Source organism: Nannobrachium achirus (assembly GCF_963921795.1).
Source record: "Nannobrachium achirus genome assembly, chromosome: 14".
NCBI classification, from domain to species: domain Eukaryota; kingdom Metazoa; phylum Chordata; class Actinopteri; order Myctophiformes; family Myctophidae; genus Nannobrachium; species Nannobrachium achirus.
Genome location: NC_137821.1, coordinates 31,767,113 through 31,789,443, shown reverse-complemented (window position 1 = coordinate 31,789,443; position 22,331 = coordinate 31,767,113). Strand labels below are relative to the sequence as shown.

The following is a 22,331-nucleotide window of genomic DNA, read 5'->3' as shown; positions in this document are numbered from 1 at the left end:
TTGGCTGCAATGATTTCATTCGTTCCCTCTTGCCTTGCTTATTTCCCTCGCCGATGCAATTTCACCGTCTTAACCCTGGCCAACCTCAGCCTCCACACACTGTACAGGTTGAAGGAGATACAGAAAAACACACACGCACGCACACACACACGCACACGCGCACACACACACACACACACGCACACGCACACACACGCGCACGCACACACACACACACACACACACACACACACACACACACACACACACACGCACACACACACACGCGCGCACACACACACACACACACACACTATGATGCTCATTTCTCACACAGACAGAGAAACACACATACACACTCACATCCAACTCCCACGACCTCCCAGTTCTCCCCAGATCCATCTATAGCTAGCTCCACTCTGTACAGTACAGTACAAAGCCACGCTGTATATGTTATTACGTATAAATGTATTATTATAAAACTAAAAGAGTCAGACTAACTGAAATGGTTTTGGGTGTTTAAAATACAACGTTTCTTTAGGACTTCAAAAATAGCAGACCTGCAAGCACACAACTCGATTCCATGTATTGTGGATCTGCTATTGTTCTGATCTTTGTTGAATCTCACCCCTTACTAGTCTATTATGCACAACAAACTAAAACTAATACAAACTAATCTACAACCAAGCCTGTAATAGAAATCACACCCAGTGTGAAGTGAACGGTGCCTCTTATGTGTTCCGCGAAGCTTGGTCAAGTGCGGGACGGACATACATACTGTATAGGGCTGTCACGATTATGACATTTTACATGACGATGAATTATCAGTCAAATAATTGTGATTAACGATTTAATTGTGTATTTGTCGTTGACAATTACATTTCTGTTTGGCTTTGAAGTTGCACATGGCAATTATGACACATAACTTAAATATACAAAGAAATGACTGACATATTTGACAACTTTATACTTAAAAGAGAACATTGACAGTGGAAATAGCAGATCTACAAGCGCGTTGTGAGCTTGTAGATCTGCTATTTCCACTACTTTTTGAAAGTGAAACTTTTTGAAACTCTATTAACATTTCTCAACATGGAAACGATTATGACGATTATGCAAAATAATTGCGATTGCCTCAAATAATTGTGTTTAGACGATCATTTAATAATTGTGACAGCCCTACATACATACTGTACATACATACATACAGATAGACAGACAGACAAACAAACAGACAAAAAGACAATGACCTTGAACCGTGCGTAAACTCTGTGGTGCTTCCAGGACACACTGGAGCTCAAAGCAGTGGACATGGAGGGAGGCCTTTGATCTAGACGCATCCTTTCTTTGTTGAAAGTTCTGGCCTGTCAATAGCAATTCTCTGTGTCTCTCTCTTTCTCTCTCTCTCTCTCAAGTGCCTTATTGCATAGCGTCGTTGTCGGGTGAAAACCTTGTATGTCCAAGACCGTTCATTCTGTATTTATCATTTTAAAAATGATTTAAACAAGTGAAAACAGCCAGTTGTGTGCTTGTAGATCAGCTGTTTTCACTTCTTCTTTGCGACGGCCTTGTATGATGAAGCAGTGCTTTACTTTGCGAAAAAAACATACAAATCTGAAACTTGGATATACGAGGTTTCTACCCGACAATGACGATAGGCTACTTGAATTAAACCTAGACACCTTCACCCATACCAGCCTGTCTGTCTTTGTCTCTCTCTCTCTCTCTCTGTGTCTCTCTCTCAACCCTCTGTATCAATTGAATGTCTATTGGTTCTAGAATGTGTGAGGACTGATCTGATTTAATGTGCGAAATGAAAAATGTATAGTTTTTTTACGGAAAAGTGCCTGGAGCATTTTTCTTTTATTGCTGTACTCTATGTGGGAATATTATATGAACATATTGTATAGTGTGTGAAGACACAGGTCGTCTTGTTTAAATAAAGGTATTTTAATAAAAGTCGATGTCTCCCTCTCTCCGCACTCTCTCTCTCTCTCTCTCTCCAACCCACACACAGCTACGAGGGCACTTCAAAGAGAAGATGCTCTAGGGATCTCACAGCTCACAACAACCGTTACAAAGCGCACACGCACGCACGCATGCACACACACACACACACACACACACACACACACACACACACACACACACACACACACACACAGCTCAGAGGAGAGAGAGACGAAGGGATGAAGGGAAAAATGAAAAAAAAAAAAAAAATTACTATACGATACTATACAAGTGTCGACACCATGCCCCCTGCATCTCCCCTTGTTCCAATGGAGAGACATAGATGTGTGTGTGTGTGTGGGGGGGGGGGTTATTCTATCAATTGCGTCTCGATTCATCAAACAACCGAGAAGTGTTTTTTAAGCAACAAATCCGTGCACAGAAATCCAAATGTATTTTTCATGAATTATCCAATCGACAATGACCAATTAATACTGTGTTGCAACGATGTCTCGCAAAAATACTATTTTTTTCACCAATTTTTTATTTTATTTATAATCAATTTAATCTCATCTGATTTGATTACAGTAACTGTTAGAACCCTTGCTCAGTTATACCATTGCGCTGAGAGAGGGGGGGGGGGGGGGGGGGGGGGGGAGAGAGAGAGAGAGAGAGAGAGAGAGAGAGAGAGAATAGAATGGAGAAGCTTAGAGTAGATGCATGTCTTGCAGCCACAGTGCATCTCCATGGACTCCTAACAACCCCAGACTGTGAATAGTCCATTTGGCACACATTATACAGTACAACACACACACACACACACACACACACACACACACACACACACACACACACACACACACACACACACACACACACACACACACACACACACACACGCACCACCTCTCCCCATTTCACCTTTCGCTGATTATGTTCGTGCCGTGGAATTCCTCTCCACCAGACAGAGGCACACCAGTGACAATGCCATAACCCAGCAACCGCTTCAAATAGCCCATACAGCAGGGCTCTTTGACACAGGGACCCCGGGACCCCTAATAGGGGGTCCTCAGAGCAACTACAGGGGGTCCGCCAAGACATTGTTGTGATGGGGAACATAAGCCAAAAATAGCAGATCTACAAGCTCACAACGCCTCGCGGGCGCGAGGCGCTGTGAGCTTGTAGATCTGCTATTTTCGGAGAGTTGGTGTAGAGGGGGGAAAAAGAGCAGACTAAGTACAGAGCCAGCTGTCAAGTTGACTAAGTATTGAGGGTGTAAAAAGGTAACTGTCTGAATGTAAGCACACATTAACGTGAATCCAACACATTAATGTAAAAGATAAACATTAATTTTCACAACACTGGTGATAGTGCTGTCAAACAAGTCTATGAAACTATCATTTAATCTATGTAAAAGTTGAATCTGCGAGTGCGACACAATTTTATACAGTATGTATAGGGGGTCCCTGCTTCGTCTGTCTCTCAGCTAAGGGGTCCTTTGCCTGAAAAAGGTTGTAGACCCCTGGCCTATAGTAACAAATAGCCAACACATTATAATTTGTAGACTAAAAACAAAACATGTCAGATGACTAGAATATGACTAAAACTAAATGAAATGTTATTCAAGCGGCTATGACTAAAACTAAATCAAGATGTGAACAGAATTTAGTCAGCATTAACATTGGACAGGACGGCAAGGGCCGGATGAGGGGAGATGAGCAACACAAGTCCCCGACCCAGACCTGAACCTAGCCATAAATAATAACTCTTGTAGACAGCGCCGGCGGCCCGTAAACGCATACTACGCACGCAGTCTGCGTGAGGCTCCGCGACCAAAAAGGCCCCCACCGCCCCCTCCTCTGCAGAAAAGAACTAGTGCTGCACGGTTAATCGTTTTCAAACCAAAATTGCAATGTGAAATATCGCGATTAGCGAATCGCAAAGTAGACTTCCCAAGCAATATGGAGACGTTTTAATTTTTGAAATCCCTTCATAATTGACTAAGCAATGATCAAATCAAGCTGTGGTGACTTTCTTTGCTTCCACGCATCGCCGCACTGCTGAAAGTGAAAGTGAATGTGATGTTTTGGCACAGACAGTGGCTCCGGCCATAGCCGTGGGAACTAGGGGTGCTGCAGGTGCTCCAGCACCCCTATGGGGAAGTTTTCATTTTTTATTTAAATAAGAAAAGAACAAATCAAACATAGCAAAAATAAGTTGCCTGTTGTTGTCGTTTTTTATTTATTCATTTATATAGCTTTTTTTTGGAGGGGGGGGAGGCGGAGGATTTAGTGCTATATGTATATTTACAAATTATATAGCCTACTATAATATGTTTCAGATCATCGCCTTGGCATAGCCTACATCTATGCTTATTTGGGGGTATTTGTCCAGTTCTTAGTTAAGTTAGGCTATTTGATGCTACATCGCATGACGATTCTGCAATTTGGCCTATTTACATAAAAAAAAAACAGAATTAAACTCATTATAAAAGGGATTAAAAAATGATAAAAAATATTACTATTTTTTCGCGGACGCCCGCAGGAAGGCCCCATAGCAGAATCATGCTTCGGGCCCCCGTGGGCCCAGAAACGGCTCTGCTCGTAGAGTAATTTTATTTTGAAGACGTTTCTCTCTACAAGAGTTATAAAGAGGAGCGGGAAGTCGGGGACGCTCTTGCTGGGTGAGCCCTTCCGTCCATTTTCTGCTCCAAACATGTACAAATGCTCGCCATGTGTTAGTCCATATGTTTCCAATAAATTAATGTTTAGTTGTTGGAATGCTTCTGCCTACAAAACGTCGGAATACTTCCGCCTACAAAACGTCATGTCCTAGTATGAGCGAATAGCGAAGGGGATCAACGTCACGTGATATGTTCGGCCATTTTAACCCAACATTGTGGTAAACCAAAGAAGGTCTCAGCAAGAAGAGTCACCAACGTCATTTTCGTCATTTTAGGCTCCATGGAACGCCGCCATGACACTTTGGGTGGCGGAAGTGCCACCCAAAATAACATTAGCGTCTATGAGCACTTCGTCACTTCCGCCACCCAAAAGTGTCATGGCGGCGTCCAGGCGGGGTCCCATGGTGTGCCAACTTCCGGGTGCTGTCTGTTCCTGCCTAACCTTCCTTGTGGTAAACAAGGAAAGCGATGAGATTCCGCGACAAGTTTGAGTAAACATTAATTTATCGGAAACATATGGACTAACATGGCGAGGAGTTGATGTTTCGGTAGAAAGCTGTTTCGACAATGCGGTGAGCACCTTATATATTGCATTTGTACATGTTTGGAGCAGAGAATGGATAGAAGGGCTCACCCAGCAAGAGCGTCCCCGCATACTAATCCCATACTAATCAATGAATTAACTATAAATAAAAATGCCCAAAGTACCTAAAAGTTTCCCTAAGCCTGTTGTGTTTGCGTATCAGGGAGATGGAAAGGCCTATCGTTTGATGTGTCATTTTGTATTATTGTAGTGCTGGAAGCAAGCAATCTCACACAGGTTTCACTTGAAAGGACATGGATGAATGCAAGGCAGGTGGTGGCAGTGCAGGGTTGCTAAACACTCACACGCACATTGTTGCGGTCGGGCAGAAACCTGGTATCTCCATATGTCAGATCTGTATGTTTGTTTTGTAATTAAACCCATCGAGTTATAGCCTGTTTGACCGCAGACCCCCATCTCAATACATGTTGTTCCAGGACCTGGGACCCCCCCCCCCAGAAGCAAAGATTTCAAAGTAAAAAATGTTCATTTTGAAAGAATGTATATTCAAAGATTTCTTCAAAAATAGCAGATCTACAACCTCATAGCTTGTAGTGAAAGTAGTGAAAAAAGCCAATCTACTGTGCAAGCTCACAGTGCGACCATGTGATCTGTCGATCTGCTATTTTCGCTCCTTTTGAAACGTTTGGAAAGTGAAAATGAAAGTGGTTAAGTGTGTGTGTCGTCTGCGTTTTATAAACACCGAACCGATGAGAAGTATAAAAAAACTCGTGACTAAATAACACCTGCACTGGATCCAATCAGAACCCAGGTTATTTTTTTCCTCCCATTAGACCTTCTGAAAAGTAACAGTTTCTTTTTTAGACATACTGTACACCGTTTCCACACGAACCATTTGCGAACGACACACACCACACCTGTGGGAGGGGGGGGGGGGGGGGGGGCTAGATCTCTAACCTGTCAGCTGCAATAAAGCCCGGTTTCCATGGCGATATAGCCAGGGTTGGCATGGTGATGGTGTCATTGACCTGGAGATTAAGAATGACAATGAGCCACGGCTGTTTCCTCCCCTCACCTCCACCCATCCTCCCTCCGCTCCTCTCCAACAGCAGTCTCGGATTCCGTCATGTAAAACCACACGTCTCTCTCTCTCTCTCTCTCTCTCTCTCTCTCTCTCTCTCTCTCTCTCTCTCTCTCCCTCGCTGCAAACAACGCCTCAAGGACGCACACATTGCGGCCACGCACGCATCTCAGCCAACAACGCATTCCAGTTTGACTTCTTTGTTTTTGTCTATGTGTGTCTCAGTATGTTTGTTTTTGCCCCGGGGATAAAAACGTAGAGAGTTGCACGGCTGCAGTGTAAGAGGATAGTTCAACACCCCATACAGTAGTGTCGCTGATCGGTCGGCTAACTGGTTCTTCTCCCCTTCCCCTCCCGTCACCGTGATGTAAGTGTAAGTGTTACACCGATAGCCTCGCTTGGCTGGTTGAGAGAAACACTCCCCCGCCCCCTCCTTCACTCTACCATGACCAAACATTTTTGTTCCTTCCACCCAATAGGAAACACATTACCCGACGGATCACTGCACCGTTATCTGCAATCCATTACTGTATGGATCGTGTTCACTCCAAGAGCTTTTCTCTCCAGTGACTTAACGAAAATCTCCATCCTCCAAGGAATTCTACTTCCGGGTCGTTATTTTTAGTTTTTCTTTTTGTCCCTACTTTTCTCACCAAATCTCATTGTAAACGGTTGAAAAATGCTTAAAGAATATGAAAGTACCGGAAGGGGGCTTTAACAACGTATTTTTAACATTTTGTTTAGTTTTTTTCTGCCTTTATTTATACAGTAGTATTAGTAAAGATGGACATGAAACACGGGGGAGAGAGAGAGATGGGAGATACAGTACACTGCAATAAAGATCGTAGGGAATGGGACTCGAACCAGCGATGCACACATTGCACTGCATGGTCACACCACACTGTAGCAAGGCCAGCGGTATGGGTCGTCTTTAACCACTGCCATCCATACTTTGGGCATGTCATAAAAGGTGAAGATTATCCAAGCAACTATATAAACAAATGTCAAAACATTAAAAAGAACATTTCAAGCATAGTGAAAATATCAGATCTACAAGCTCCTAGATCATTATGAAAATAGGGCTTAAGTGGTTAACCGTCACATTTTAGACTGGACAGAGTTTGACCCGACTGCTTGTCGATTCCCACTTTCTTTCGCTGAAACATTGATAGTTTTTACCCTTCTCAGGACCCACAGATTTGGGGCTCACTTCAGCCTCCTTTTGCAGTGCCAGCGCTTACGCAACCACCTGAAACTGCATTGTGTGTGCGTTGCATAGATTGACTGACTGGGCGAGTGATTGATTTGTTGATTCATAGCCGGGGTCCAATATCTCAATCACCTTTTCCCCCGTCTCTCGCACCCTGAGTCATCAGACAAAGTGCACTTACGCCGAGTATAAAATCCTTTCCAGGGATGAAAAGTGCGGCGGGGAGGGCAACGAGTATGTGTGTGCGCGCGTGTGTGCGTGTGTGTGGCTGAAACTGGAATTTGCAGTATGGAGCAGTGGTGGTTTTACTAATGTAAAAGTATAAATATTGCAATACAGAATTAGTAAGACGCCTCAGGGCGACACAGTGATGTGGACATCAGGGATGTGGACATCATGGATCTCCATATATGGGCATAAAAGGGATTTGTTCCCCCTGGCATCACAGGGATCTCTCTAACAGGGCATCATTAATATTGATGACATCAGGGAACTCCATATATGGGCATAAAAGGGATTATGTTAGTGTGACATCACAGTGAAGCCAGAGTGTGATGTCAATTCATCATCTGGGGACCCCCCAAAATAATGTGGGGACCCCCCTATGGGTCCCGACCCACAGGTTGAGAACCACTGTGTTAGGGCACAGTCACACTGGAAGAATATTCTTTCTATGAGAGTGGATTCCGCCAACGCATTTCAATGAGAATGGCGTGAATTTATGGTCTCGCGCAGCTTTCTGTGTGCCGCACAGACCTTGCGTTTGTGCTGGAGCAGATAAATTCTCCGGTTTTCCCCCTCTGTCCAATGTGCTCTCTGCGATTTTAGTCAGCCTCTCACAAAAAGTGAGTTCATCAGCTGGCAGCCATGCTTTGGTGTGACCGTGCCCTTACAAGTAATTCATTCAATTCAATTCAAAGAACTTTATTTTCCTTTCGGAACTTTGTTTGTGCAGTGGTTAAAAACATACATTCACAAAACTATGATAAAAAGCACTACTACATTTAAGCACTACTACATTTAAAAACGAGTTCTTTAAAAAATGTATGTAAAGGATTGATGTAGAAATTCTATGTATGAATAAATAAGCAAGGTAAGTGACGATCTGCAAAACATGTAGTCACTAGTGTCCATCAGATTGGGGGGGGGGGGGCATGCTCCACCAGACCTAGGTGTTCAGCAGTCCCTGAAGTCCCTGAATTCAAAATGTACTTGAGTAATAGTATGAAAGTATGTACTTTAAAATACCAAAAATAAAAGTACTGAATATTTAAAAATAGCAGATCTACAAGCTTGCAACAATAAAATAGGGCTAAAGTTGTTTATGTATATTTTATAATATTATAATGTATATCTGCAAAGTAACTAGTAACTAAAGTTTTTAAATAAATGTAGTGGAGTAAAGGTGGTTGCACACTGCACTGCGTGTTTTCGTTGCGTTTTGGAAATCCGAAAGCCGTAGGCCAGGGAGAGAGAGAGGAAAGAGAGAGAGAGCAAGGGACTCAGTGCGACAGCTGCGAAAATCGGTAAAAATCAACCCTGGTCCGAAAATAAATACGAAACGGGCGGCAGTGTGCAAACGTGATTGACATAACGTGAGGTTGATTTTTTTATTCACGCACTCCGAAATTCACTCCGATATTCGGCCCGAAAAACCTTAAAGACCTTTAAGGTACAATACGATATTTGGATCCGAGATGTAGTGGAGTAGAAGTAAAAGTATTGGAAACTGAAAATACTCAAGTAAAGCACAAATACTTCAAAATACTTAGTTACTTTACACCACTGGTATGGTGAGCATGTGATGGAAGTGACAGGAGGTTATCACAGGAGAGCTGACTGCTAGAAGTTGTGTGTGCAATGTGCCTGCTTGCATCTCTTTCTGTTGCATGCGCACAACTGGGTTTTTATGCTCCTTTCTCTGTTCATTTCGATGGAGAATATCAATGACTCTTAATAAAAATTTCTCTCTCTCTCTCTCTCTCTGTCACTCCCTCGCTGCACGTGCACACACACATGCACACACACCGTACACATGCAATGCCGCTGCAAGGGCAGCTGACAGACTTTGTTGGCATGTGGTAAATGGTGCATTTACTGTATATAGCGCTTTACCCATTCACATACACCATTCATACACCAATGGTGGAGGAAACCATGCAAGGCACCAACCGGCAGATAGAGAGCAATCAGGGGTTCAGATTATTGCTCAAGGACACTTCGGCACTGATTCTGGGGGAGCATGGCATCGAACTGGGAACCTTGCGGTTCCCATCTGGCCGCTCCGACCTGAGCCACTGCAGCAACTCAGAGTGAGCATTGCTCTCTCTCTCCTCTCAATCTGTGCTGATTGATGCGAACACAACACCACTTTCACTTTCCATTTTGATTATTCTCTTCTCCAACGCGTTTTCCATCTGTGCTGTGCAGAGAGAGAGAGTCCAAATGAGAAGCCAGTAGATGAGAGACGGTCAGGCCTCCGCCCCAGGGACTCAGCCACATGCTCTCATGTGATTCTGATTGGATGTTTTTGAGCTGTTGTTTTTTTTTTTTTCTCCCCGTGACCCCCTGCTGTGAGCAACACACGGGAACAAGAGGTCCAACGCGGATCATCTCTGAAGTGTCATCGCCCCGGGCGAGGCAGCAGCAGGGTGTTCCTCGCTTGGCGGGGTCTCTTGCTGTCATCTGGCATGTCCCCCTAACCCCCGTCATGGGAAAGCTGCATAAGTGCATGATGTGTGTGTGCGTGGGTGTGTGTGTGTGTGTGCGTGCGTGCGCGCGTTTGCGTGTGTGGGAGAGTTACTATGCGTGACGGAACGGATCAGCTGGCCCTCTTTCGTCGCAGGTTTCCGAGCGATGTTCTGCCCTCATTTCTCTTCCCCGCACACACACACACACACACACACACACACACACACACACACACACACACACACACCCACACACACACACACACACACACACACACACACACACACACACACACACACACACACGTGCCTGATTGTGCACATCAAGGAGCGCGCTGGTAATTGCCCCTGATGAGTTAACGGCGCTGATGAATTGGCCGTCACTCAAAGGCACATGTGTGCTCGAGCGGCTGGGAGGAATAGAAAGGAAGGAAGGTTTTTTTTCCTTTCTTCGCCCGGAGGCCATATTATAGGCAATATGTAGAGGGAGATAATGGACGGATGAAAAGGCTTCCAGTCCAATTTTGTCCATGCCCAATTACCAGGCCGACGGGATGAGTGTGCTCACTGCTGACTAAGATTACTGGAGAAGATTGCAGATGGTTGTTGGGGCTTTGATGATCAGTTTGATAGCGATTGCAATAGCAATGGTGACGATGATGATGATAACGATGACAAAGTGTGATGCCAGGCAGTGTTCATTTTGTCGACTAAGACTAAAAGACTCAAAGACTACAAGATTTTGATATTTTGTCGATAGGATTAGACAAGACTAAAACTATTTCAGAAGACTAAGACTATTATTTCTAATTCTATGGCTGTAAAAATTAACACTGGTATGTAACTGCAATGAAATGAAAGCCAAATACATCTTTTATGTATGGTTTAGTAACAGGCAGTAGAAGACAATGACTTGTTCAGAATTATGTGGTTATATTTAGCCTAAAAACCTATCCTAAAAGACAAAGACTAAAAGACTAGGACTAATCCCAAAAGACTAAGACTAAGACTAAAATGTTTTGATATAGTCGACTAAGACTAGACTAGACAAACTATTTCAGAAGACTAAGACAGGACTAAGAGTAAATGGTGTGTTATTCAAGAGTCACTAATTTGCTGAAAAAATTAACACTGATGCCAGGTTCATACTTTATTAATTACGGTGTCACACCACAAATCGGGAAAAACTTCCTTCAAACTCACAGCGTGTTGCTTCCGTGACACGTTGCGAGATTGTAGGTAGGCTTTTTCTGGTGACGTGGAGCATCTTGCAGCGAATTATAAATTAGGCTTAAGAATACAGAATCCTGGGCCGCAGCTGTCCAAGCGGCTAATCCGCATACCACATCGTCGTTGTCGGGTGGAAAACCTCGTATCTCCAAGTTTCAAATTTGTACGTTCTTTCGCAAAGTAAAGCCCTGCTTCATCATACAAGGCTGTGACACAAAAGTAGTGAAAACAGCAGATCTACAAGCACACAACGCCTCGCACCGCGAGGCGTTGTGTGCTTGTAGATCGGCTGTTTTCACTAGTTTAAATAATTTTTAAAATGATAAATGCAAAACGAACGGTTTTGGACATACAAGGTTTTCATCGGACAACGACGACATAATAGTCTTTAACGCAGCCTGACAGTGAGTTGCAGGTTCAGTTCCCGGGTCCGACGGACTTTGCTGCGTGTCTCTCCCTGTTTCCTGTCTCACTCTCTACTGTGTGCCATCAATAATGGCAGAAAAGGCCCAAAATATCTATAAAAAGAATTTGGAATTATGGCAACACACCAGACTTCAGTCCCTGTGCTTTTTTAGGATGACCGTGATAACCCCAGCACAGAAATACCCATTAGCAAAAACAGTATGTGTTGTGTACACCATTCTCCTTTCCATACACTGAATCCTTTCCAGCTCCTCTACGCAGTTAGACAACCTCCCCACAAGTTGCGTTACATTCAGTTCATTGAAAATGTTCATCATTATTCATCATATTTCATTTAAAAATAAAAAAGCAAGGTTGTGCTTGTACGTATATAAGTCTTTGACTGCCTGTTTGCCTTGACACAGTGGCCTGTCCCCTGTCTTTCAGGTATGTCTAACGTATCCCCACATACATTATTTAGGTGTTTGTTGATGGTAAACGTACAAATATTCTGCTTCTTGCTCTCGCCCATTCTTTCTCCGCCATTCTTTCTCCCTCCCTCTCTCTCTCTCTCTCTTAGACATCAAAACATCTCTAGAGATGATAATAATCAGTGTTCATTCTACTTTAACTGGCTCCCTCCATCCCTCAATCTCCTCTGCTTTCTCTCGCTTCCTTTGTCTGTTCTAGTCGACTGCTCAGGAGTGATACAATAGCAGTACAATAGCAATACATTTACCTATTAGCTGCCTTGAATTAGCAGACATAAAATCACAAGTATTTGAGCCTATGCCAAAAGGTGGAGGCTGGGGTGGAGGAGGCAGCTAAGCAGCAGCGGGTTAGGCAGCAAGACAAGCAGAGCTAGTGAATTCAAGACGTATTTAAAGAGGTGGTGCCATGATCCCCCCCCCCCCCCCCCCCCCCCCCTCTAAAACATGATTATCAGGTATTATGATTATACTAGGAGGAAGATTTTTTCCAAAAAAGTATACAGAAAGAGTTAAAATTGGGTTTTTATGTGGCCACACCCCCAGTTCATTAAGTATGCATGGATGGCATGGTGGGTGGTGACCCAGCTGATATAGCCACACCCCACAGTGTTGGGTGAATGGCAATTGGGGAGGAGTTGATACTGTGTGTGTCACAGTATCTGTGTTTTTTAACTGACACTTTTGACCACAAGGGGCAGCCTCCAAGAGAAAACAAACAAATACTAAAAGAATACATCATTTCTCAACAAAAAAAACACATCAGGGGGTCTAATGAAGTACTTTCAACCTCCTAGACACATGAAAAACAGAAAAAGTACAAAACTATGGCACCACCTCTTTAAAGAATCCTCCCTTATAGAGCATGAGCTCTGATTGGAGTATGACAGTGTGACTTACGTAAAAACCAGCAGAGCTGTGAATGAGGAATAGGAACAGGAGCTGAGCGACCGCTGAGGCGAGCGAGACTCTTGTGTCCTGCGAGAACTAACGCTGTTCTTCATTTCTTCTGCCCTTTAGGGACTGGTGGGAGAGAAGTACGGCAGCATCCGCGTGCCAGGGGAGGTGGAGTCGGCAGAGTTTGAGATGATCCTGGACGCGGCGGTGGAGGCGGGGCTGGACACGCACATCCTGGAGGAGTGGTACTGCAGGGATGAGAACTCTGTGCCGCCGGCATACTACCTCAAACCCAAAGAACACATGCTCAAGAACTACCAAAACTCCAACAACCAGGTCAGGGCCCGATTCGTCAAGTCATTGCTGTTGTCGGGTGGAAACCTTGTCCAAAACCGTTCGTTTTTGAATTGTGAAAATGGCCGATCTACAAGCACACAACGCCTCGCGCTGTGTGCTCGTAGATCTGCTATTTTCTCTAGTTTTGTGGGGGGTGCGATGCGTTGTGTGCTTGTAGATCTGCTATTTTCACTTGTTTTGTGCGCCAGCATTGTATGATGAAGCAGGGCATTACTTTAGGAAGAAAGTGTACACATTCGAAACCTGGAGTCACAAGGTTTCTGCTCGACAGTGACGAAACACCTTCTACGAAATCAGTTAGTTCTCACAATGTCAAGGCTTTTCAAAACATGTTCAAGAATAGGAGCTGTACGAGCATGGCACAAACTGAATTGCACCTTTCTAGTTTTCACCACTGACATTCTTGTATGAGGAAGTAGGGCATTCATTTATGTTGGAAAATATCAACCTAAAAAGTTGAAATATGCAGATTACAAGGTTTCTTCCCGACAATGTTAGGCCCCAGACCCCCATTTGATACCAATTTAATCTTTGGAACACGCAAACTACACTGTACAATCCTATAGTTTTAGCTAACTATGATAATCCTAGTAGCTTTTCAGTTTGAGAATTCATGGGTTGCATTTGTAGTCCTACACCAGCCATTTTGAGGACCAACACAGGTGTTTTGATTAACGTTGAACATTGGTTCTATGCCAATCAGACAAATTGAACACCTGTGTTGGTCCTCAATATGGCCGGTTTAGGACTACAACCCATGAATAGCTTTTTCCTTTTGATAGGAACCAAGAAATTGAAGAAGGCTCAAAGAAGGAGAAGACACCCACCCGGAAGTTGGCACACCACGGTCCATGCGCCTTTTGGGCGCATGGACACTTTTGGGTGGCGGAAGTGGCACCGCTAATGTTATTCACCGAACCTCCGGTGCCACTTCCGCCACCCAAAGTGTCATGGCGGATGGCCATGGAGCCTAAAATGACGTCGGTGTCCATTCCTTCTTTGATCTTCCTTGATAGGAACCAAATGTAGCCATTTCTCAATATTACAGACCCCGTAAGTGTCCATTTGGATACCCTGGTGGTCCCCAGACCCAACGCTGAGAAACAGTGCCTTACGGACACCCCCAACTCCCCCCTCGCATCGACTACAATAACATTTTCTGTCCTGAATATTGATGTTTATTGTTCTGTTATTAGAAAGAAAAAAAGAATGCCATTCTAGTCATGATTTATGATCAATATTGATGCACTGTTGGAGTCTCAGAGCGTGTGATATCCAATCACTGTTTGATCATTATTTGTACTTCAGGGATATAGACAGTCATTATTGCAATGTTTATCTTACAAAAAAAAAAGAAAGCTGGACAATAAGTCAAACTGACTGTCTACTTCACGTCTTTCAACTCTTACTGTATTAATAGCTCTCGCATTTAGCATGGGTAAATGCAGGTTGACACATTTCTCATTTGTGCAAATGTGCAGTGACAAAAACAAATATACCCCAAAGTAGTGGGGACTAAATTATTATGATTATTACATTAAATAGGCCAAGTATTTTTGTTTTGAAATGACAAGCACACAAAGCCTTGCGAAGCGAGGCGTTTTGCACTTGCAGATCGGTTATTTTCACTAGTTTAAATCGTTTGTAAAATGACAAATACAAACAAACGGTTTTGGACATACAAGGTTTCCACCCGACAACAACCATATGATATAACACATACAAGACAAACCAATCAAGGCAAACCAAAAATGCCTTGGTCGGAGTTTGTGTGGAGCTTTATCTTCAGTGACAGCTATGGTATTGCACCTGCTGTTTACTTGACTTCACCTTCACACCAAAGGAAAGGGCATTTTTAATGCACTTGTAAACTATCTAGTAAAAGTCATTCAGCCACAAGACTGTCTGTACATTAAATTCCTTATGTCTGTCTTCTCGCGTCAGGGTTTACGGAGAAACTAAAGCAACCCCCTGCTTTGTGCTAAAAGCTACTGGTACATGGTAATCCTGCTGTGTGTTCCTCTTGAGTTGCACGGGCAGCTTGTCATTAGCTGTCAGAGACGTCTCCACTCTGCTAGACCTTTTAACACAGCATGCCAGAGTTCTGCAGTCTGGTACAGTCTATTCAATCATTAGAACTAGCTGCCTGCGAAGCTGACGGTTCTGCCTCTCTCTGCCAAACCGTATGACAGATGGTTGAATTAAGTAACAAAACCAATCTGTATTATTGCCTTATTTGATTAAGGTAACATTTTATTTTATATTAATTGATAATATAAAGTGCAACGTACTATACTCTAATAATATGATATCATTTAATATTATGTCATCTCTGTCGGGTGGAAACCAAAAAATTTCAAAACTGTCAACTTTTCAAGATTCAAATTCTAAAGTATCAGATTTACAAGCTCATTTGTGGATCTGCTATTTTTGATGCTTATGTGTGACGCTGCAATATGATGGGCCGTGGAGGAGGAAGGACCTCTCCACCACCCCCCGTTGTTCTTGTTAGCTAGTTTTTATTCCACTGATTTTTAAAGACTAATGATGTTTTACGTATATTTTAGTTTTTATTATGGGTTATATCATGTCCTGAGTGTCTTGTCTTAAATGTGTTCTGTGTGTGTGTGTGTGTGTGTGTGTGTGTGTGTGTGTGTGTGTGTGTGTGTGTGTGTGTGTGTGTGTGTGTGTGTGTGTGTGTGTGTGTGTGTGTGTGTGTGTGTGTGTGTGTGTGTGTGTGTGTTTTTATCTGTGCTGTAACACCACAACAAATTCCTGTGTGTCCTTGTGACGCATTTGGCAATAAAGTGTTTCTGATTCTGATTCTGTAGGGCGCTAATTTACGAAAAGAAATAGCTAGAATATGGACAGCAACATTATAATGTACTATTTAATAATAATAATAAAAATAATAAAACATTTCATTCTGGTACAGTTCAATTGTACAGCATTGTGGCCTTGTGTGTGGAGTACAGTAGCTGGTGACACAGTGCAGTTGAAAGCCAAGCTGTGCGCCTGTACTCCACAGATGGAGTCAAGCAGTGCAGCCAAGACCAAGAGCGACAAGGCCTGGAGGAACGTGTCGGAGGAGATCAAGAGGATCCTGCGAACGGCCGTGCTGCAGCTCCAAGAGAAAGGGACCATGCAGAGCCCTCAGGCCAAGAAGTTCCTTTGCTCTGGTTAGTTCCAGGGCTCACATGCTGATTCTTTCACTACTCGAACCTCTCAGTTCATTCCTTTGCTCTGGTTAGTTCCAGGGCTAACACACTCCTGTTTTTTTTTTTTTTTTTACTCGAACCTCACAGTTCATTCCTTTTGATGTTGTTTGCGTTTCATTTTCCTCTTCACAAAATAGCTTTCGAGGTTGTTGTGATTTTCAGATTTTTCCAATTTGTTTTTAATTTTTTTGTTTAGTTTTGACTTTTTTTTAGTTTTTGTTCGTTTTTAAAGTGGGTTTGCTAGTTTAGTTAGGCTTGAATCAGTTTAGTTTTGATTCATTTTAGTCTTAGTATTAGGTGTTGTAAAAGATTAGTCAGGGTTGAGATTCAGAAAAATAGCAAAAATAGCATATGTACAAGCTCACATGTGTCGCATCGTGGGACATTGTGAGCTAGTTTTTTGTGCTATTTTTGAAGATTTTTGGCTGATTAAAACCAGTCATTTTCTCTATAATTGTTGTTCGTTTACACAATATAGTTCTATTTTTTTCATAATAATTCCTGTTAACTCCTGTTTTAGTTATTTTGATAGCTTTGGTAAACTATAATAACACCGGTAGCTTTGTCATCGATACACGCATGCGTTGTTCTATTGGGTGCGGACACTTCTTAACTTTTCAATATTTTCAATTATTCCATTGTGATTTCACAGGATGTATTTTGCTACATGAATCATTAACATGCCTATTTATCGTTCCGATTATTCAGAAATGCAAAAGGCAGAATGGTATCACAATGACATTAATTATGCAATTATAGCTTCATTTGAAAGCCTGTTTTCCCCTCTCTATTCATCATCACTCATTCTGTTTAATATCGCACTCATCATTATGCAGTAGAGGAGGCTAGCTATTGACAGATGAAAGCCGTTAATGAGCCACATGCTGTATTATTGTATTTTGAGAAGATTTACAGGGGTCACCTGTTTCCGCAAGAATTTACTGTAGAATTATGTGTGGGACACATCCGGAGAACAGCAGACATACAAGCTCACGTCGTGTCGCAGATGCAACCGTCGTGAGCTTGTAGATCACTCTAGGCTGCCGGAACCGCCGCACACCTTCTGCACAATGCACGATGGGACGTTGGAAACTTGTGGATAAAGAACACTAGAAAACTGCCAATTACTTTTCCTCAAAGTTGTCCATTTGAGTCTCGCTAACTATTTGTAAAGCACCATATTATACATTTGCTCTTAAACTTGGCAGCTTGGGGGGCCCAAGCAGGCATGATTAAGACCCAAGGCACTGAAATTCCAAAACAAATTATCTAAAAAGAAACATGCCTGCTTATGAATTATGCAAGACTTCTAAGGATATTTAAATTCCATTGTGTTATTATTCTTCAAAGAAAAACACATGGGGGCCCCCAAGGCTCTACTCGATTCCCCCCCCACATCAAATCTCTTCACCTTAATCTATAAAGCTCACAACGTGACACATTGCTAGCTTGAATGTTGACCCCAGAATAGGGACGCCGCCAGGGTTATTTTGGTTAACTGAGTATGAAACTTAAAACAGTTCGGCGATGAAAGCTCAGCAATGCCGGCTTATGTGATTTTATCAGCCTTGTTTGTGCTTAATCCCTGCAAACTTAAAATATGGATGTGCGCTAAAACTGCCGGGAAATAGCTATATTTGATCAACATGATAGGGTATAATTTCATTGTTTTCAAAGCCATGATGATAAACCACCACAAAAAGACCACTAGAGTGCGCCATCGTAACACTAAAACCTTCAGAAGAAACCATGTTTAAACCACGTTTCAAGGATGGGAAAGTGACGTCGCTCCATTGATTCACAATAGGGGATCAGCGGCCCGCCATCTGTGCTCAATCCTGTTCAATTCGTGCTTGATCGTCTAAACCACCATCGGTCTGGGCAGCGGATCGTATACAGACGCCACACACCTTAGGCTATTGTAAACAGGAAGGCCTGGTTTAGCGGTGATGTCATAATCGTATCCTTTTTTTTTCACGGTCTCGTGTTATTACCAGCTGAAGGTAAGGAAACCGATTTGCTCCGTCTATTAACCCAAATAAAAGCTTAAACAATGCTTTTATATAAAAGTCGATTAAAGTCGATCGGCAGGGACGTCCATAATAACATAGTCGATCTAGGAGTCGACCGGCGCTAAGTGAGTTAAGCAAGGCTCAAGAGGACTCTATCTCAGGGGTCTTCAACAGGGGGTCCGGGACCCCTAGGGGGTTCTCAGAGTTACTACAGGGGGTCCTCCAAATCTTTTGTGATAGAAACTTGTTTTCCCCCCTTTTTTATATTTAACCACTTGAGTTGAACCCAAGCATCCATATTCTGAGAACTTTAGCCAAAAATAGCAGATCTACAATTGTAGATCGGCTATTATTTGGCAAAGAGCTTTGGAGGGGGGAAAGAACAGACTAAGTACAGTGAAAAGTCAAGTTTATTAAGTATTGACGGTTCAAGTGGTTATATTATATATCTGAAAACCCACATTAACATGAATCCAAAATACACTGATGATCGTGCTGTCAAACAATGAAACTATATGGAATCTATGATAAGGTTGTGGGTGTCCCTGCTTCATCTCTCTCTCAACTAAGGGGTCCTTGGCCTGAAAACGTTGAAAACCCCTGCTCTATCTATGTATTCTCTCGGTCGTCCTCAGACGAGCTTCCATCGGAGTCTCCAATCGTTCCGGTTCTCCATACACCCGGCCAGCTCCGAAGAGCTTTCAGCTCCCGCATCCTTCTTCAGGACGTCCACATACGTTAACGCGGAACGTCCTCGCGATCGATGCCCGCACGTTGGTTCCCACAGGACCAGCCTGCTGGCCGGGAGCTCCCGATGTCTGTGGCAGTGGCCGGCCAGCTTCATCCTCCTAATTCATCCTCCAAATGTATTCATCTTTGCTTAACACGATAAATCCCATGTATATGTGAGAGATAGCTTTGGAAGCAGTGCATCAGCATTCAGCATCACCCTATCAAGCTGCTTACAGCAGTCATTCTCAAACTTTTCCATGTCAAGGTCGCATAGCACCCATCCGATATATATATATATATATATATTTTTTTTTTTATTGTGCCAGGATGTGCCACACAAACACACTTTGAGAGCCACTGGCTAACAGAAGGAGAAGCTGATTACGTATGAAGTTTTCATGCAGCTTTCATTTCTCGTTTTTCTTCAGCCTTGGAAGACGAACTCGACTTCGCCCTGGGCAAGCAGACCCCGGCATTCCTCAAGAAGTGCGTGTGCTACATCCGCAAGATCTCCAACTTCGACCGATTCGCCAAGCTGCCCGAGATGGCCCGCTACATGGACATCGTGGTGAGCGCCGACCGCGTCATGCGCAACCAGGAGGCCTACGAGCGCCTGCTGAAGGTGCGCGACGAGTTCATCCCCACCATCGTGGCCGCCTCCAACCTGCGCGTCTACTCCTCGGTCACGCACTGCGACATGAAGCTGGGCTACTCCCAGGAGGTGGAGAGCCACTACGTGGAGGGCCTGTGCAAGCAGTTCTATGAGGACATGGTGGACATCATCCAGGTAGGGACTGGGGACGATGTGACCATTACATGTCATGACCAGCGCCATTCAAGGAGAGTTGCAGAGTCGCAACACGGTGTGAGCTTGTAGATCGGCTATTTTCAGCGGATCGACTTGTGTAGAGAGAAATACCAAATGCGCTCTTAACAGGTAGTTAGGGAAAGTTAGCCGAGTCTTTGACCAATCGACTCAGCTCCCTTGGGAAACTTTGTGGGAATCAAAGTTGGGATCTCATTGACTTTACTATAGAGGAAAATAATACAAGAAATACATCTGTTTAAAGTAGCATGTGAGGGGTCAATCTCGCTGTTTTTCATGATTCTGAATACAATGCAAGCATTCATTTTGCATAAAACCTTTCCTTGGGCTAAAAACAGCCCCCAAAAAAACAGTGAAAAGTGATGACTCATCACTAAACCATAATTGTGTGTAGTAGACACGTGTCTTTGACCCAGATTGGTCAAAGACACGGCTAACTTTCCCTAACTAAGGTCCGTTTTAACAAGCACAGAGGGTTTAAGTGCTACTGATTTCGCAGCTCAACAAAAGCCAATTCATCCTAGTGCATGACGGAGGACAATTTCACGATACATTACAACGATTGTCGTCCCCTTCCCTACACCCAGGCCACCGTGCAGCAGAACTTCGACACGGAGACGGACCCCTTGTACGACGAGGTCGTGCAGCACCTGTCCCTGTGCAAGACGTTCGCCTCCTTCTACGTGTACAAGAGCGAGTCGCTGGATTACATCCAGGAGTACCTGCTGCCGTCCAAGGGGAGCCGCATGAGCCCCCTGGTGGTGTTCGGGGGTCCCTGCACCGGGAAGACGCTGCTGCTGGCCGAAGTAGCCAAACAGGTGATTTAGTGGATCGGTGTTTATACCGGGGAGACGGTGTTAGTTGGGACACGGTGGAGCTTTGATCAGGTTGGAGTACAATGAAGGCCGCGCTTGTACTTAACATTTATGCGCTTGTTTGTGTGTTTGGTTTTTATGATCCCACCACCTGCTCTCTCTCTATCTCTCCCTGTCTCTCTTTGTCTAATCTTTCTTTTTCTCTGCTTCCTCACATCAAATGCCATGCCAATGTCCATCCGTGCGTTCGCCAAGTTAGTCCACCTCCGCGTCTCCTAAGTTCAAGCGAGCCCAAAGGCAGGCTGCCTATGCACCTGCATCTACAAAAGTAGATCTGCATGTCTGTCTGTCTGTCTGTCTGTCTGTCTGTCTGTCTGCCTGTCTGGCTGTCTGTCTGGCGGTAATCTTGCAAACTGCTGGACCAATCAAGACCAAACTCTGTATTCACACTGCTATAGTATGCCACAGAAGTACCACCACTAATTATTTTTGACACAATCGTTGCTGTCGGGCAGAAACCTCTTATCTCCATATTTTTACTTTTTGCGTTTTTACCTAAATTAATTAAACTTGATGTGTAAAAAATACTGACATCCACGTTGGAGCCACACTGTTTCCATGTGAATCTCTTTTTTTTGTGTGTGTGCTTAATGCATGTGTGCATATCGTCGTTGTCGGGTGGAAACCTCGTATCTCCAAGTTTCAAACGTGTACGTTCTTTCGCAAAGTAAAGCCCTGCTTCATCATACAAGGCTGTCGCACAAAAGTAGTGAAAACAGCCGATCTACAAGCACACAACAAGGCGTTGTGTGCTTGTAGATCTGCTGTTTTCACTAGTTTAAATCATTTTTAACGATAGATGCAAAAAGAACGGTTTTGGACATACAAGGTTTTCACCCGACAACGACGATATGCTTACGTATGGATTCGTGTTCTCTGTTCACTCCCTGGTCAGGCTTATGTGTGCCATCTGGATACCGAGGTGCATCAGGGCCATGTACCCACAGCAGATGTCCATGGCCCGACCCCTCCAACCTTTGTAATAGATGTCAAGACGTTCCCGTCTTGCAAGACCACATTATTTTAGACATAGGATTAAGGATGCAATATGATTGACCTTTAAAAGTTGCGAGCATTGTTAGCTTGCAGATTTGCTTGCAGATAAAATAATACTTAAAGGAGGACTTTGCCACTTTTCAACACATCTTCATATA

The 22,331-nt window shown here is 43.6% G+C and overlaps 1 protein-coding gene across 1 annotated transcript in view; it reads left to right on the top strand.

The window, feature by feature from the left end:
- The window catches only part of nwd2 (NACHT and WD repeat domain containing 2), a gene marked incomplete at both ends in the record, with an annotated part of 95,879 nt that overhangs the window by 57,414 nt on the left and 16,134 nt on the right, over nucleotides 1-22,331 (top strand). The window contains 4 exons of the mRNA XM_080742032.1: nucleotides 13,281-13,484; nucleotides 16,543-16,693; nucleotides 19,905-20,263; nucleotides 20,890-21,120. Of these exons, the coding sequence (XP_080598158.1) occupies nucleotides 13,281-13,484; nucleotides 16,543-16,693; nucleotides 19,905-20,263; nucleotides 20,890-21,120 (945 nt within the window). The remainder of the gene's footprint in view (nucleotides 1-13,280; nucleotides 13,485-16,542; nucleotides 16,694-19,904; nucleotides 20,264-20,889; nucleotides 21,121-22,331) is intronic.